Here is an 18145-nt window from a genome sequence, read left to right as displayed (position 1 = left end):
ATTTAAGTTTTTGATACCCATATCTGTTTATGGTTATTATATTTTGAAATTCCAAGTTGGGGCCGATGCTAATGTTAAATTTCCATTTGTGTTGACCCCACCTTGGATTGCACATGGTATGAAACATTGCAGACGATATGTAGCAGTGCCTTCACATACGCTGTAATTATGAGGTGACTTCAGAGTAAAGTTGATCTTATGTTACACGATGTACATATATATCATTCGAGATTATTTACTTATCTTTTATTAGTTACAATAAAATATCGTAGTATCGCAGTCTTGGAAGCAAGACTGATGCTGTCACTGCTGGAATAACGTCTGTAATATATTCATTGGAAACATTCGGCGAATTACAACAAAGATTTGATATACGACAACATTTTAAAGATGGAAATTTGTTTATCAAAGTAACAAAATATGCGGAAGGATTACTCTGTTCTAACTCTGCGAGTAAAGTTCAGGCACATTTAATTTTCAAAATTAAGCAGAAAGACAAAAGTGGCTTGCCACTTCAACCTTTCTTATCCATCCTAAACCACAATTTTATATTTGTAGACAATGAATGTTCATCATTTAGCTTAACAACATTGTCAAAGAACTTATTAATGAAACTAATTTTCTCACTTGAGCGTCTTTAATATATAATGTTTCCTTAGGATCGTCACTTATTGGCTATTGGAAATTGCATCAGGGATGTTAACAACTTTTATCAGATATCTTAGAAAAATTAGTGAAACAAATTATTTGTGGAACATGTGGTTAAAATTTAACCAAAGCACAAGAACACAAAATACATATATGCTTACAGATCAGTGGTATATTTCCTTCCATGATGAGTCTTTTTTCTGATTATTTATTGGAAATGAACGTAAAGGAATTTTCAGTAAGACAAAAACAACCTGGAAAAGTAAATTGGTAAAGTTATGGCTGAGTGTAAAAGCTTGAGAAATCCCGAAGGGCAAATTCGTTACACTCGCTGTTGATACAGCAGAAGCTGCACGTCATTGCCATTCCGGGGAGTCCCGAAGGGCTATCGTCCATGTTCAGAAGGCAGTCAGGTTTTGGAGATGTCTTGTGCCACCACTTGTCAATGCAGACGGCCTCTGTAACACATCTGTAACAGAACCACGAGCACTTACCCTCAGTCACATCGATACATGATAAAAATCGGTCTATGTTTTATCTACAGTAAACGGTGATGATGTTAACAGACTGCTCTCGCTGTTGTTCTTAACCCATGAACAGTGATCATTGAATGAGACGAGTAATCGAGTACTCCTCAGCATGATCATAATGATCTTACTGGGATAAAGTTAGACATGTTTGATGCGTGACTTAGCTTGGATTGACCAAGATTTACATGCCATGTACTTATCGGCGAAGCAGGAAACTCATACTCTTTTAGATCAACTGGTCTTAATCTCCTTGTACTTTCTCCATCGAATTCTTTCTTTTATCATATTTTGCCCTAATTTCAAATTTGGGTTTGAATTAAGATTCTGTAGAAATGTCAGTATCTTCTTTTTTGTTCATTTTCTGTATGAGTTACAATTTGTGACCCCTTTTTGGAGGCATCATAACGTGCTCTAATTTTCGCCTTCAGTTTGACTCACCCCTTCGTGAAGATTCGGTTTCCGGTTGGATCCTGGTCAATAGTTGTCAGACAGTAGTTGGAGTTAGATGGACATGTTTTAAGCTTCTGACTAGTGCAGTGACTGTCCTGACATGTGTAACACTGGAATGCTGAAATCGTAAATCATTCAGTTAATATCTTATATTATAATACGTGTTGCGAGATACATGACGCTTTCTTTGGAGTCAAAGCACAACAAGATAAAACGAAACTACAAGAGAAGAAACTATATATAAACCTGTGTTTTGGGTAGGTCCTGCTGTAGTATTAAGGACCGTTGACGTCGGACCTGACGTAGAAGCTGTCGAGATTGGTGTAGGAGTTGTGGGTGTTTTAGTTGTTGGTACTTTGGTTGTAGTTGGTGCTGCAGTGGTGGTTGGCACTTTGGTTGTAGTTGGTGCTGCAGTGGTGGTTGGTACTTTGGTTGTAATTGGTGCAGCAGTCGTGGTTGGCACTACAGTTGTTGGTACTTTGGTTGTTTTTGGAACTGCAGTCGTGGTTGGCACAACAGTTGTTGGTACTTTAGTTGTTTTTGGAACTGCGGTCGTGGTTGGTACAACAGTTGTTGGTACTTTGGTTGTTTTTGGAACTGCAGTCGTGGTTGGTACAACAGTTGTTGGCAATTTGGTTGTTTTTGGAACTGCAGTCGTGGTTGGTACAACAGTTGTTGGTACTTTAGTTGTTTTTGGAGCTGCTGTGGTGGGTGGTGCAGTTGTTGACGTTTGTGCACGTGTTTGAGCTTTGGTTGTGCCAGGAGTTGCAGTTGCAGATGATGGTGTTGTAACTGGGGCTTTTGTTGTGACCTTTGACTTGACAGTCGTTCCCAAAGTCTTTAGAAGACCTGTCGTCGCCTTCTTCGTCGCCGCTGCTGCAGTTGATGACTTTGTCATGGATGGTAGCTTTGTTGTTGGTGTTGACGTTTGGGGCTGTTTTGTCGTGACTGATGGTGTGCTCGACGCTCCAGTGGCTATAATAGTTTGCTGGGCGATCCCAGCTGTAGTTTTACCTGTTTGAGCGACAGGTGTTGGGGTGGTACTTGGACCAGGTGTGGTGGACATTTTACCTGTCAAATAGTATTAACAAGAGAAGCTATAAATCTCAAAAATAAATCGGGATTTATTTTCTCGTTCACCATGTTAGTAATCAGAGTGTAGTTCATCTCATGCAAACGTATTAAAACCATACGGGTAACATTTATTCTAAGCACTTGTTAAATTTCTTTGGAACTAATTCAGTGAAAATAATACCGCATTTATGATATTCCCCCATATACGATCGTATGATAATATTTTGGAAATGTTTCCCTTTCAAGATGTTTGCTTCTTTAAAGCCACTGAAGCAGCTGGTGTCGCATCTACACCTTCACGTTCACAAGACAACGTAAATACTGTGACCTTCATTTGATAGTAATTTGTTGTTATATATACATATAAGAAAGATGCTGGTCACAAAAATATCACTTCTTCTCATTCCAGGAATAATAAACACTATATACAGCATGCATTAGTATACAAGCAGACAGTATAAGAAGCGCCTTTCTTATAATGATTAATATAGCATGCATTTATTTATTGTCGATTATATACAATCAAGAAATCATGTTTGTAATGTTTCTCATTAGAAAAGATGAGTGTAAGCTGCAGTGAAAGTCTTGTATGATGTAGTGGTATACACACCTAAATAGTTCCAGCCAAACAAGAGACAAACAGACCCAAAACCACATCAATTGTTAAGCAACACATATCAATCTCTTAATACTCTAATGGACTTGGATGACATTGTTTAGCTTTCTAAATTTATGTCTCTCCTGCGTTTTGATACACTTGTTAGATTATTGTTTTGTGTTAATTCAAGGTATAATACAATTTATACAGGATGGTACAAAAGACACACACAAGTGAATAGGACATTTCAATACAAATTTAGAATTAGATACAGTAGTGCCGAATAATGGATTTTGCTATCGTGCAGCTGTTTAGTCCTTGTAAGACTTTTGAAAGACGCTAAAGGCTTAAATTTTGAAACCTCGGAGGCGGCTGAGCAAAATAAAAAACGATTGCAAGAAATGTCATAATAAAGATATGGAGATTCATTAGCACCAGAATTCATTTACATTTTATTTTCGAATCTTTCTTGTGTACGTGATAATTTCAGCAGTTATTTTTTTTTATCTGTAATAATAATACTTTGGATGATGACAACATCAACTATATAAGTTTATTGTAGACCATAACCCAACCTTCCATCTTACAGTTCGAATTGGTTTAAGTCTTGTCTCATTTAGCTTGCCTCTGTGTTGTACTCCAAACACAGGGTACACCAGAACGATACATATCGAAATTCTTATACACTTGTATGAAAGATTGTATAAATGATACATTCAACACGAATTTCTTATGAAACCAGATCATACAATTGTTTCTTGGTCGGTCTAAGACTTGCTGTAAACGGAATAAAACTTTAATAACTGTCAGTACATGCGCCCGTTGTTAAAACGCAATTGGATCAATTAAGATATGGTATGAAATGTTTAGGCAAACGAAATATCCTATTAAGATTGAGAGTGGTATGAAGAGAAGAGCGGTGTCCACTGAAAATCAAAGTGTGATAATGGCAAGCGTAAAACAACATGGAGAGATATATTGTCACCACCGCAGCTTTCCTTAACAGGATGATTTTACCAGAGAAATATTACAATAATAACTAGCTGATATACTAGATTGTTATTTTCGAGGGAGTTATTCACGCTGTCGTCGAAGACGGAATAAAGATCAGTAGAATTATCTTGATAAATAAAATCGAAAACAAAAACAAAAACAAAAAAAAAAAAAAAAAAAAAAACAAAAAACAAAAAAACAATCACCTCTTTCGTGACTTCTGCGAAAAATTGTCGGATTCCCTTTTGTATAAAACATTTGGTAAAATCGCAAAAAAATGAAATTAAATAAAATGAAAATAATATTTAAAAAAATAAACCCAGTGAATGTAGATTTGACAGATAGGTTGCCAATATTGAAGAAATGATTTATTATTTTTAGGACGAGCAATTGATATCAAGGGAAACAAACCTACCTGTATAGTGTGCTTTAAAGTTAAGGATAAAAAATTAGAAAAAAAAATAATAAGCATAAAAGCTTCTATTTATATTTTAGATCTAATTAAATTATGTTATACGGGATGTTAACACAAAGCAGTGGTGTCAAGGTATAAATGCAGGCTTTATAAATGCCAATATACGTAATTGAACCATCCAAGCAGACAACACTGACAATAGGACACAGGATGGGAGGCAGACAGATTGTATGGATACTAAGGCTGGATCATACATGATTACAGATATAAGTGGTAAATCGAAGCATTAAATCGTATTTATACCACGGCAAGCAGCACGGTACAAGGTTCACAGCAAGCGGTATACACCAAGCCAAATACCATCACTTGTGGAATTCCTTTGGAATCCACTTACTTGAGGTTCCCTGACTGCTACTGGTAGGTGGCTTTTGGCTGGCAGGACTCCCGCTGGAATAAGAGTTCACACTATTCTGCGTGTTGTTATTGGCGCTATTCTGATTTGTGCTACTGGAGCTACTCTGACTACTGGTATTGGCACTATTCTGCGTGTTGTTTTTGGCGCTACTCTGAGTGTTGGTAGTGGCACTATTATGACTTGTGCTACTGGAGCTACTCTGAGAATTGGTATTGGAGCTATTCTGAGTGTTGGTATTGGAGCTATTCTGAATGTTGGTATTGGAGCTACTCTGAGTGTTGGTATTGGCGCTATTCTGAGTGTTGGTATTGGAGCTATTCTGAGTGTTGGTATTGGAGCTACTCTGAGAGTTGGTATTCGCGGTATTCTGACTTGTACTACTGGAGCTATTCTGAGTGTTGGTATTGGAGCTATTCTGAGTGTTGGTATTGGAGCTACTCTGAGAATTGGTATTGGAGCTATTCTGAGTGTTGTTATTGGCGCTATTCTGACTTGTGCTACTGGAGCTACTCTGACTACTGGTATTGGCACTATTCTGCGTGTTGTTTTTGGCGCTACTCTGAGTGTTGGTAGTGGCGCTATTATGACTTGTGCTACTGGAGCTACTCTGAGAATTGGTATTGGAGCTATTCTGAGTGTTGGTATTGGAGCTATTCTGAATGTTGGTATTGGAGCTACTCTGAGTGTTGGTATTGGCGCTATTCTGAGTGTTGGTATTGGAGCTATTCTGAGTGTTGGTATTGGAGCTACTCTGAGAGTTGGTATTCGCGGTATTCTGACTTGTGCTACTGGAGCTATTCTGAGTGTTGGTATTGGAGCTATTCTGAGTGTTGGTATTGGAGCTACTCTGAGAATTGGTATTGGAGCTATTCTGAGTGTTGGTATTGGCGCTATTCTGAGTGTTGGTATTGGAACTACTCTGACTTGTGCTGCTACTCGAGCTTGTGTTGGTTGTACTACCGGATCCTGTGTTGCTATTACCATTGCTACTGGAACTGGTGCTGCTATTGTTGCTGGAACTTGTGCTGCTACTCGAGCTTGTGTTGGTTGTACTACCGGAACCTGTGTTGCTATTACCACTGCTACTGGAACTGGTGCTGCTATTGTTGCTGGAACTTGTGCTGCTACTCGAGCTTGTGTTGGTTGTACTACCGGATCCTGTGTTGCTATTACCATTGCTACTGGAACTGGTGCTGCTATTGTTGCTGGAACTTGCGCTGCTACTGGAGCTTGTTTGGGTTGTACCACCGGAACCTGTGTTGCTATTACCACTGCTACTGGAACTGGTGCTGCTATTGTTGCTGGAACTTGTGCTGCTACTCGAGCTTGTGTTGGTTGTACTACCGGATCCTGTGTTGCTATTACCATTGCTACTGGAACTTGTAGTATTATTACTACTGACATTAGTGTTGCTACTACTACTTGTGTTGTTGTTACTATTTGTGTTTGTATTACTACTGCTACTGGAACTACTGTTACTGGTGTTTGTGTTGCTACTGGAACTGCTGTTACTGGTGTTTGTGTTGCTACTAGAGCTGGTGGTGCTACTGTGACTGCTGGTGGTGTTACTATTCATGTGTGTATTTGAGTGATTGTTGTTATTATGATTACCGTTGTGGTGGTGATGATGGCTCGTGTTCCCATGTTGATTGTTTTGATTACTGTTACCGTTCATAATCGACGAAAGTTTCCCGCCATCGATGTGTATATGCACATCTATGTCAATTCTGTGATTTGTACAACAATTATTGCCATTGTGTTGATGACATTTTCCGCTTTGTTCCCCGGAGTTGCCACCGGAATTTCCTCCAGAATTTCCTCCAGAGTTTCCTCCAGAGTTTCCTCCAGATTGGCCTCCATACGATGCCGGACTTTGAGTGATTGGAGATTGAGTAGATGGAGAATTGGTTGGATTAGGTTTCGAGGTTTTAGACGGCGCGGTAGATGGCGTCACGGGTGGTTTAGTTGATGATACAGGCGTTGGTTTGGATGTTGTAGCTCCTGGGCCTATCGGACCGCTTCCAGAATTAGTTGGTGGGTTTTGGTTAGTATGACCTTGTACGGTGGAATTAAAGGCTGGTTTTGTAGAAGGTTTAGCGCTACCAGGCTTGGGACCATGAGGTTTTGGTCCGGCGGGACCAGCTCCTGCAGACACTGGATTTGTAGATGGTTTAGCACTACCAGGTTTGGGACCATGAGGTTTTGGTCCGGCGGGACCAGCTCCTGCAGACACTGGATTTGTAGATGGTTTAGCACTACCAGGTTTGGGACCATGAGGTTTTGGTCCGGCGGGACCAGCTCCTGCAGACACTGGATTTGTAGATGGTTTAGCACTACCAGGTTTGGGACCATGAGGTTTTGGTCCGGCGGGACCAGCTCCTGCAGACACTGGATTTGTAGATGGTTTAGCACTACCAGGTTTGGGACCATGAGGTTTTGGTCCGGCGGGACCAGCTCCTGCAGACACTGGATTTGTAGATGGTTTAGCACTACCAGGTTTAGGACCATGAGGTTTTGGTCCGGCGGGACCAGCTCCTGCAGACACTGGCTTTGTAGCAGCTAGTTGGTGGCCATGTGTATTTGAGGCCGGTTTCGTGGGGGGCTTTGCTCTACTATTAAAAAGACTTCCTCCGTATGCAAACGGTATACCATGCCTGTCTAACGCGGCTCGACGGGGTGGAACTATATCATTTCGTTCACTTTCTGGAGCAACTCCTGAAACGAGAAAAAAAGTTGTTTCCTATGAAATAGATGACCCTTTGTCTCTGTCTCTCTGTCTTCCCTATCCCATCCTCTGTCTGTCTGTCTGTCTGTCAGTCAGTCAGTCTGTCTCTGTCTGTCTAACAAAAAATATATAACCACATTGAATGCGCGACGCTTAACACACACCTGATTTTGCTGTGTAAATCTCGTTGTTACACCAACTCTCATCACAGCAGAATGTACATTTGCCCTCAAAAGCACCCATACTGGCCCAGTAACATTCTTCTGCATTGTTCTCCTCCTTGTTCATACAACTCTGTTTAAAAGTCAAAGATTAAGATTACAAACTTAAGATTGTAAAAAGTATGGTTCCTTATCTTTCTTATCTACTTTTTTCTTTTCTCTACTTTCTTTTGGGATATTTTCAAATTATGAAAAAGAATTGAGTGAAAAAAACAAGTTTCGATATCTCCTCTCATTTTTGACTATTCTGATCACAATGGACATATCAATTAAAAATTCAATCCTTCCACAAGTGTATTGCGGGCATAAGGAACTACAACTCTCACTTAACTGTAATGTATTGATAATGGTCAATCTGAATGTAATTATAGCGTTCCATGTATTGTATACTTTATGTTATGGTATTTGAAGTCCTACGTCTTCAGTGTGAAACTATATTATCCGGCGGAATAACAAAGCATGTATATATAACAATAGAAAATTCACTGTTTATGAATGACAACTAAACTTCAATATTTTTTTTATTTTCAATGCCCAACGGAAAAAATGTCAAACTTTCCACCCCAGTTTTTAAATGTAATGCATCCTGAAACAAAGAATATCTTTTTATCAACTACTGTGTTTATCGGGTAAAATGGCAAGCACCAGGCTGAGGATGCTGGCGTTTGAAAAGTTCGAAAATTGATGTTATTTTGAAAGTATTTATCGAAAAGATTACGACAGTAGTAAATACTGAAATATTTTGAATGTGTATACGAATAAATTGTTTGACTTATGCGTAATAATTGTGAAATTTTGTACTCGACCATGATGTGAACAATCCTCTTCCTCAACATCACCTTTGAATTTGGGTCAAATTGAATACTATCGCGTTACTACTGGGCCCAAATTTAACACTCTTCCGTTACTGGACCGAATTAATACTATCTCGCTAGTCGGCCAAATCTAATACTATTCCATTACTGGGCCAAATTAATACTATTTCGTTACTGGGCCAAATTAATACTATCTCGCTAGTCGGCCAAGACTAATACTATTCCGTTACTGGGCCAAATTAATACTATTTCGTTACTGGGCCAAATTAATACTATTTCGTTACTGGGCCAAATTAATACTATTTCGTTACTGGGCCAAATCAATACTATCTCGCTAGTCGGCCAAGTCTAATACTATTCCGTTCATGGGTCGAATTTAATACTGTCACGTTAGTGGGCAAATTTAGTATTTTTGATACTGTTCCGTTACCGGGCCCAATTTGATACTAGCATGCTTCTGGGGCAAATTTGATACTAACCCGTTGAACACTTTCTTTACAATTTTAATTCGTGTATTTTGTTAATTATGTTGGGAACAGCATGACTCTGATTTTGATTGATTAAAAATGGCTTTAATTACTTTTCGTGACATTAGAAATTACAAACACCAGAAACCTCTCGTTGTGGAGTAATCTGGTAACAGTTGTACTTACTGTGGCGTGAGAGCATCCTTTAAAAATGGTAATCTCTCCACGGTCTCCATACACATACTGAGTCATACACTGTTCCTGTGATATTGAATACAAGTTTATACATGAGAGAGACACTCTGACAAATAAGAAAGAACACAATCAAACACTGTTGTTTCTACTGATAGTAATTTAGTTGAGTTCCCTTCATTATATTGCAGAAATTATATATTTTACGTTTCATACCAATGCTCAATTACAATTGCTGTCCTTTGGTGCTTTCTCTGAAAGCATTTTTGCGACAATCATATCCTGGATTCTATATCTTGCTTTTTCATGAATTATTTGTGAATCTTAAAGTGGGATTAATACTTACGTGGCCAGTTTGACAAACAGATGTCTGTTCACATTTTTCGCCCTCCTTTAAGTCCACGCATGCGTAACAGCTGAATTCTGGTTTCTTGTTCGATGGGGCCCCATTTATCCCCAACCCTAAATAAACAGACTTAGGCATGTCAAATATATAAAACATTTAAATGTCGAAGGATATGTGACCAACGACACCGTATACACAAGTCTGTATACCTTGTCACTTGGTCACAGTAACATCAGGATACAGACAAGAAATGGTTAGTGTCATAAATTATATCCTTTAGTTTGGCTTGATTCAGGAAGACAAAACTGTCTCGCCTTTCATCCTGATTCTTAAAAGTGTTCAAATTATGTTTACCTCACTGTTTGACGTAGGCCTGGTTGCTTCAACCAAAACAAATGCTCCATGCGAAAATAAATTTCAATAAGCTTGTCCAGTGGAAGGAATAGAGTCGCTTATTTCAAGATTTTTTTTTATATCATTAAAATAACATTAAAACCATAAAAATAGCGATGATTTTTAAAATTTCAGCGGTACGTTTTTTAATTGTCGTTCTCTACATGCACATTGAAATTAAAAACCATTCCGTTTAGAAAGACAAAATAAAACATGCAATATGTTGGCTTACATTGTTAGGAAACGTACATGCGATCTCGATCGATTGGCGCAGAAGGGTAAAGAACTCTTCAGAAATGGAGATAAAAAAAATGAATATTGCATGGTAGCAATCTTCCGAAGCTCGCGTAAATCAAAGGGAACTCTATTTCACGAGAGTTTTTAATACAGGAACATTAAAATCACAAAGAAATGATCAGTTTGGATTATAATAGAATGTTTATACTATAAATAGATTATAATAGAATGTTTATACTATAAATAGATTATAATAGAATGTTTATACTATAAATAGATTATAATAGAATTTTTATACTAATTAGCTGATGTTCAATCGGAAGGATACCTGGACATGTTGACACATTTATTTGTAAACAAAATTCCAACTGTTTTCTGATTTGACTTTTCAAGTTCATATATGCTATGCATAGTAACGTAACTTGCCTATATCCATGGCAGAGATTTTTAAGTAATTTATACGGTAAGTTGTCCAAGTCAGTGATAACAAACATTCATAACTGGGTGATCAGGTGTAGTCACTGGAGGACAAGACAAGGTAAATAATTAGCAATCTAAGTCAACAAATCCTCGCTCTTTGTTGACACACGGTCTTGGATGTATCAAGATCGGAAATGTAGAGGAGAATTTCATTGTCTCTAAACGAACACGATTCACTCCCAATGTATATTATTAAATTAAGTTCGTCAGATCTTTACAAACAATTTACTTAATTGTTTGTTTAAAGAATGGCCTGTCTTACGTCGCAGTATGTTTACAACTTAACCAAATGCATATTCATGCTACAGCTAACACCCCCAATATCTGTATATAGTTGTATGATAAGGTCAATGAATGCTCAGATATACCGTCAGCATTAAATTATACTCCAATAACGTATAGGAGTGTATTGGTACCATGGTAACTTTTCTCCATTCCAGTCTCTCCCGTTTATGGAGAAATTCTTTGTAGGTTATCTACTCTTGAGGGCTACTTGTATTGACTAGTACTTGACATAGTCAGGGTTTTACACCAGAGGTGTTTCTATCTACACTGAAGACATGTGGTGGTCGTCACCATGACCTGGTGTTGCCCTGGCTGAAGTTATATCAAATGCGTCAATTGTGTCTGGGTTCTTTGGTGAAAGGCAAATATCCGAAATCTAACGAGGAACATTCATGAGAAACAACTAGACCTGTCCCCCAAGATATTATATATATATATGTTTTCACTATTTATATAACCATTACAAAATGAGAAGTATGTAACACAATTTAAATAATTAATGTGGAGATTATACACAAGTTTCTGTAAAGACTGTAAAAGTTGATTAATTACTTTAAGTAATATGAATAAGACATCTGTAACGAGATTATGGGACAATCAGATGACTTATGCGGATGAACAGAGCGATTTTTGGATAATTGGACATTCATTCCATCATTCCGGATTTGTTTTGTAAATGGTATGGAAACGAAATAAAGTGGATATAGACTTGCGAGATGTGTTGATTGATGTCAGTTTTCTCTTTAACACATGAGTGTTCACTTGCTCACGGGCAAAAGAGATAATTTAGCAAAGTTAATATCTTACAAACGGATGCATGACCGACGAGCTGTTGCACAGCCAATTTCAGAAAAAAAAATGGTGATTGGTAATATTGAGTCCCCTAGACAATCTATAAACGCCTAAACTAATGATTCAAATCACGCTTCCATCCTCCCGCTAAATACGTTTGTATAACTGCTGGCGAGTGCATTATCCCCACTGCTGGGGTACATGTGTAGACTGCATATTTAGGGATACATGCTCGTGTCTTTTTTAGTGATGGAATATCAATGTATCTATAATAAACTATAGTAACAAAATTCATACGTGTGTCTACGACTTTACAAGGTTTGCTGGTGGACACGATGGTATCGTTTACAAACATTCAACGTACAATGGTAGTAATAAAATGTTTGAACATATTTCGAGTTTATTCACTTTGATAATAGAAAGTGAGAAAAATTGATCTTTTGCATAAAGGTCATGGAACACAAACGGCGGCCCTAATAAGTATTATCTGAGATATTTGAAACGAATATTCAAGTAAAATAATGTCGGTGATAGTACAGTCAAAATTACTTTGAAATCTATCATCTTCTAACTTACCAGAAAGTGTTAGTACAATATAGAGAATGGTTCAAATGTTTTGACAATTATAAGACATTTGACGCAGTATGGCGCTCCGGTCTACTGTTCAAAATACATGAAATAGGACAGATGGTAAAGTATGGATGATACATAAATAAAGGTATACACGCGTGGTAAGTTCCGTATTGTTTAATGACTGAATATCAAAAAGTATTATAATGGACAGAGGAAGTTCACACGGAGATCTTATCCACAAAAAAAGCAAACAATTTATATTAAATATTGAATGAAATAGAAACATGCAGCAAATGAGAAGTAACTATTCTTTATTTTCTAGAACGGATGATCTGTGTCGTGTAAATAAGAATTTTCATCAGTTACAAGAATTACCATAGGTGAAAACTGCAGTAAGAAATGACGCTTTACATTTTCTTTTGTGTCCTTCCTCTACGTAACATGGTATTATCTTCTGATAACTGTACTTTACATAATATACAGAAAAAAAACATTACAAATGTGATTGTTTGATTCGTTAGAAAGAACTACTAAAGCATGTCGTAAATTAAAAACTGATAACATTGATTTTCTTAAGTCATGTTTCCAAAACCATCTCAGTGTTACTAAATTAGTCAAAATTAAAGATTATCCGTCCGCTGTAACATCTTGTTGTCAAGTTTATACAAGGGTTCGAGAAAAGAATCAAAACAGACGTATGTGATGACTAGATTAGCACTGAATCTTATTTGCTTGTACACAAAATATTCGTCTCTAGATTTTTTTTGTTTCATGTGAACGTGGAAAAGCAGCAGGGATTTATACTCAATATTATGTGTAATCTTAAGAAAATATTCATTGCAGAATTGTTTTGTTAACTGCCACTATATTGTAGATATATTCATCATATCGTAATTCAATTTCTATCAATGTGTTATTTGTTATATAATTCAAAATATATAATTCACTGCTTAAATCACTTTTCTGTCTAATATAATGAACAATAATTGTGGAGATCAGTTTGCAAATAATTCAGTTTTAGAAAAGTGTGCGGTTAGAAGATTCTGATAATTATAGCAGAAAAATTTATTGGTGAGTTTCTGTTTTTCTTACAATAATCAAAATGATTGTATCCCTCATTCAACTATGCTCAGCTACACACTAGTCAGGATTACTAACATAGGCCTAACATAAACTGTAGATTATTATCATTCTGAAAAAAATGTGACAATAATATAATTATTATCTTATTTTTATGAATGATTATATATTTGTCAAACTAAGGAAAGAACGCAAATTACTTGTAGAAGTAGTAAAGTGTATGTATATTCAAAGCATTAAGCAATATATATTCAGAAATATTTTTAGCATTTTTTCGCAAAGTATGGCAAGTTAAACATTTTACTATAAAAGTGTATTAGAATTTATATAATAATAATAATTTCTTACACTTATATCACGCGTTTATAAAGCTGTTGTTGCCTACATGAATAAATAAAGAGTCTGAATTACAATTGAAAGTAAAAAATTCTAGCATCGAGAGTTATCAAATAAAAAACCAAGTTCTACAATAATCATAATATTTAAAAAAAAACTTTCGTACCTGCGAGAAGACACAGTAGAGCTATATATGACCTCATGCTTGGAAGTCCCTCGTCCTTTGACGAAGCTATCATGACATGTCTCCATATCTATGATTCCGGGTACGTCCTAATCTCGACGGGTGGGTGTATCTCTAATTCGCATCCGATAGGGGGCGTTGTCAACACGTGTGCCCACTCAGTGACATTTATCTTCCACATTATGGGCGTATATCTGTTAATATATCGCCTTGTTAAACAAAAGTGAAACGTAAACTCTCATAATGACATACATAGTGTAGCTAACAAATGATTCCCTTGGTTTAATAAGATGACTTTTTTATAGCCAAATATTTCTTATTTATCATTGCCTTATTTCTTTATGTATTCGTTTAGTAATATCGACTTCTGTTCAAATATAGAATATCTTTCAAAACATAGCTTCATATGACATCACTCAAACTGTATCTGCCGGCATCAACTGTTGTCTTAGTTACAGCAGGTATTGCCTCCATTCAATAGTATAACACGGATTATATAGCCGGGTGTAATTAAATAACAGAAAGTCTGTCTATATTGGAAAAATAAACCAAAAATCTACATTGTTCTGTTGTATGTTCCCTGTAATCTTTGTAACATGTGGTTTTCCGTTTTTGTATCTCTGTTGATGGTCCTAGTGACCTTTAATGTGTTAACGGGCCGTTAAGAATGTAATAATAATAATTGTATCTGTTATCTGTTATTCATATATCACAATACTAACCAAAGAAATGTAAAATGCTATGTCACAAATAACTACATGTTTTCAACCAATTAGTACATTTTTCATCCAACATATACGCGTGCTGTGGATTTGATACCAATCAAACAAACACATATTGCTAAATTGAAATAAACACGAGCATTACCCTTAAAGTCAATATTCCACATTGTTTATAATCATTCAAGAATACAGTAGACAAATTCAAACACTGTATCCAAGAAACATTGGATCTAGGTCAGTACAGATACAAATTGTCCACTAGCTCGGCCAGTGTTAGACACACCGTAGAAAGATCACACAGCGTGAAAGCTCCTCCTGTAAACTTGGGAATTAATAACTTAATCCTGTCTCTATTTAGTCGGCTAGAATGAAGTGTTTTATAAAAACCAGGGGTCAGTGTTGTGGTCATGGAAAGGGCGTGTCCACAGATCCAACCTGACCGTGTCTAAACGTGTCACTCACTGCAGCAGAGAGCAATGCCCACCTACATGTAATTAAATTATCATTAACACGATAGTAGTAATTTATTAATATATATATATACATAATTCTCTATAATACGGGGATATACATATAGTTCTATATATAACTGACCAGGTACCAACGGAAGTATTAGGGAGGCGATAAAACTGTGGCAAATCCATTTGTTTATTTACATTAATATTATCAAGACAACACACTGTCAACAACTTGAAATGGAATTCTGCTTTTTACATGGTATATATAGGTCTGAAGTGACCGCGTTATTAAAAGAAATTCCACAATGTCACGTGATAGACCAATCCATTTATACTATCTTCATTGTGTTTATGAAGATAAGACGAATGTTATCTCGTTTATAATGGAATTCTTTCCCAAAGGCATCTAAGGTTGATAGAATATGTGCCAATCGCAATATTTCTTTTTTTTCGATTTATTTGCTACCAACTCTCATGTAGCAGTGGATTTATTGGAAAATTAATTTTGAATCGTATCTATGTGTCCAGTTCATCTTTAACCAAATCATTTTTGTATTGTAAACCATAGGTGAAAATCTACCTATAGAATTAACATGTCTTGTTTTGTCCTTACAAATTCTATAGTTACATGTCTTGTTTTGTCGTCACAAATGATATAGTTACATAAATTCTATAGTTACATGTCTTGTTTGTCCTTACAAATTCTATAGTTACATGTCTTACATCCTCGATTATCCAGGGGTCACGATCATTTTCACTCTCCAGGGAACATGTCATGGCAAAATTGAAGACACAAACGAAGTAATTTGATTGTTTCAGAAAAAAACCTGACCATTCAGAGGCTCATACGCTCCTTTTGGACAACACTCAACTTCAAAGCCATTATGTGACTTCTAGATTCGTTTGATGTACATCGGAGGATCACACTAGTCTTTTTTCTTGTCCACAAAGTGTCGCCCATGGAAACTTCAAATATACCATGACGTGTTCTAGGGGTGCAGAGAGTAAACGTTACCGTAACCCCTGAAATATCGAGGATGCATGTCTTATTTTGTTCTCACAAGTTCTATAGTTACATTAATTTTATAGTTACATGTCTTGTTTTATCCTTAAAAATTCTATAGTTGCATGAATTATTGACAGTACATGTCTAATTACAAATGTACCAACCTGCCAGTCTAGTAACAAATGTACCAACCTGACAGTCTAGTTACAAATGTACCAACCTGACAGTCTAGTTACAAATGTACCAACCTGACAGTCTAGTTACAATGTACCAACCTGACAGTCTAGTTACAAATGTACCAACCTGACAGTCTAGTTACAATGTACCAACCTGACAGTCTAGTTACTAATGTACCAACCTGAAAGTTTAGTTACAAATGTACCAACCTAACAGTCTAGTAACAAATGTACCAACCTGACAGTCCAGTTACAATGTACCAGTCTGACAGTCCAGTTACAATGTACCAACCTGACAATCTAGTTACAATGTACCAACCTGACAGTCTAGTTACTAATGTACCAACCTGACAGTCTACAAATGTACCAACCTGACAGTCTAGTTACAAATGTACCAACCTGACAGTCCAGTTACAATGTACCAGTCTGACAGTCCAGTTACAATGTACCAACCTGACAGTCTAGTAACAAATGTACCAACCTGACAGTCTAGTTACAAATGTACCAACCTGACAGTCTAGTTACAAATGTACCAACCTGACAGTCTAGTTACAAATGTACCAACCTGACAGTCTAGACAGTCCAGTTAGTTACAATGTACCAACCTGTCTACAAATGTACCAACCTGACAGTCTGGTAACAAATGTACCAACCTGACAGTCTAGTTACAAATGTACCAACCTGACAGTCTAGTTACAATGTACCAACCTGACAGTCTAGTAACAAATGTACCAACCTGACAGTCTAGTTACAATGTACCAACCTGACAGTCTAGTTACAAATGTACCAACCTGACAGTCTAGTTACAAATGTACCAACCTGACAGTCTAGTTACAAATGTACCAACCTGACAGTCTAGTTACAATGTACCAACCTGACAGTCTAGTTACAAATGTACCAACCTGACAGTCCAGTTACAATGTACCAACCTGACAGTCTAGTTACAATGTACCAACCTGACAGTCCAGTTACAAACAGTCTAGTGTACCAACCTGACAGTCTCGTTACAAAGTCCAGTTACAATGTGACAGTCTTAGACACAAATGTACCAACCTGACAGTCTAGTAACAAATGTACCAATCTGACAGTCTCGTTACAAATGTACCAATCTGACAGTTTAGACACAAATGTACCAACCTGACAGTCTAGTAACAAATGTACCAACCTGACAGTCCAGTTACAATGTACCAACCTGACAGTCTAGTTACAAATGTACCAACCTGACAGTCTAGTTACAATATACCAACCTGACAGTTTAGTTACAAATGTACCAACCTGACAGTCTAGTAACAAATGTACCAACCTGACAGTCTAGTAACAAATGTACCAACCTGCCAGTCTAGTAACAAATGCACCAACCTGACAGTCCAGTTACAATGTACCAACCTGACAGTCTAGTTACAATATACCAACCTGACAGTTTAGTTACAAATGTACCAACCTGACAGTCTAGTAACAAATGTACCAACCTGACAGTCTAGTAACAAATGTACCAACCTGACAGTCCAGTTACAATGTACCAGTCTGACAGTCC

General features: G+C 36.9%; 1 protein-coding gene across 1 annotated transcript; it reads right to left on the bottom strand.

The window, feature by feature from the left end:
• Nucleotides 1-924: 924 nt before the first annotated feature.
• LOC132550120 (uncharacterized) lies at nucleotides 925-10027 on the bottom strand. Its single transcript, XM_060214137.1, has 6 exons — nucleotides 9890-10027; nucleotides 8013-8142; nucleotides 5103-7838; nucleotides 1875-2699; nucleotides 1617-1746; nucleotides 925-1117 (listed from the first exon to the last, which is right to left on the bottom strand). The coding sequence occupies exons 1-6, from the start codon at nucleotides 10025-10027 to the stop codon at nucleotides 925-927; spliced, it is 4152 nt and encodes a 1383-aa protein (XP_060070120.1).
• Nucleotides 10028-18145: the final 8118 nt, after the last annotated feature.

This window comes from Ylistrum balloti, unplaced genomic scaffold (assembly GCF_031769215.1).
Source record: "Ylistrum balloti isolate Yb309-2 unplaced genomic scaffold, AGI_CSIRO_Ybal_v1 Utg370104, whole genome shotgun sequence".
NCBI classification, from domain to species: domain Eukaryota; kingdom Metazoa; phylum Mollusca; class Bivalvia; order Pectinida; family Pectinidae; genus Ylistrum; species Ylistrum balloti.
The sequence above is the reverse complement of the archived record's forward strand: the minus strand, read 5'-3'. Positions and strand labels throughout refer to the sequence as shown.

Excerpts from the sequence above, each read along its gene's own strand:
- LOC132550120 (XM_060214137.1), bottom strand. The coding sequence starts at position 10,027 with ATGCCTAAGTCTGTTTATTTAGGGTTGGGGATAAATGGGGCCCCATCG. Across the intron at positions 2,700-5,102 it reads TAGCAGTCAGGGAACCTCAA|GTAAAATGTCCACCACACCT; the intron begins GTAAGTGGATTC and ends ACTATTTGACAG. Across the intron at positions 1,747-1,874 it reads AGGACCTACCCAAAACACAG|CATTCCAGTGTTACACATGT; the intron begins GTTTATATATAG and ends TTACGATTTCAG.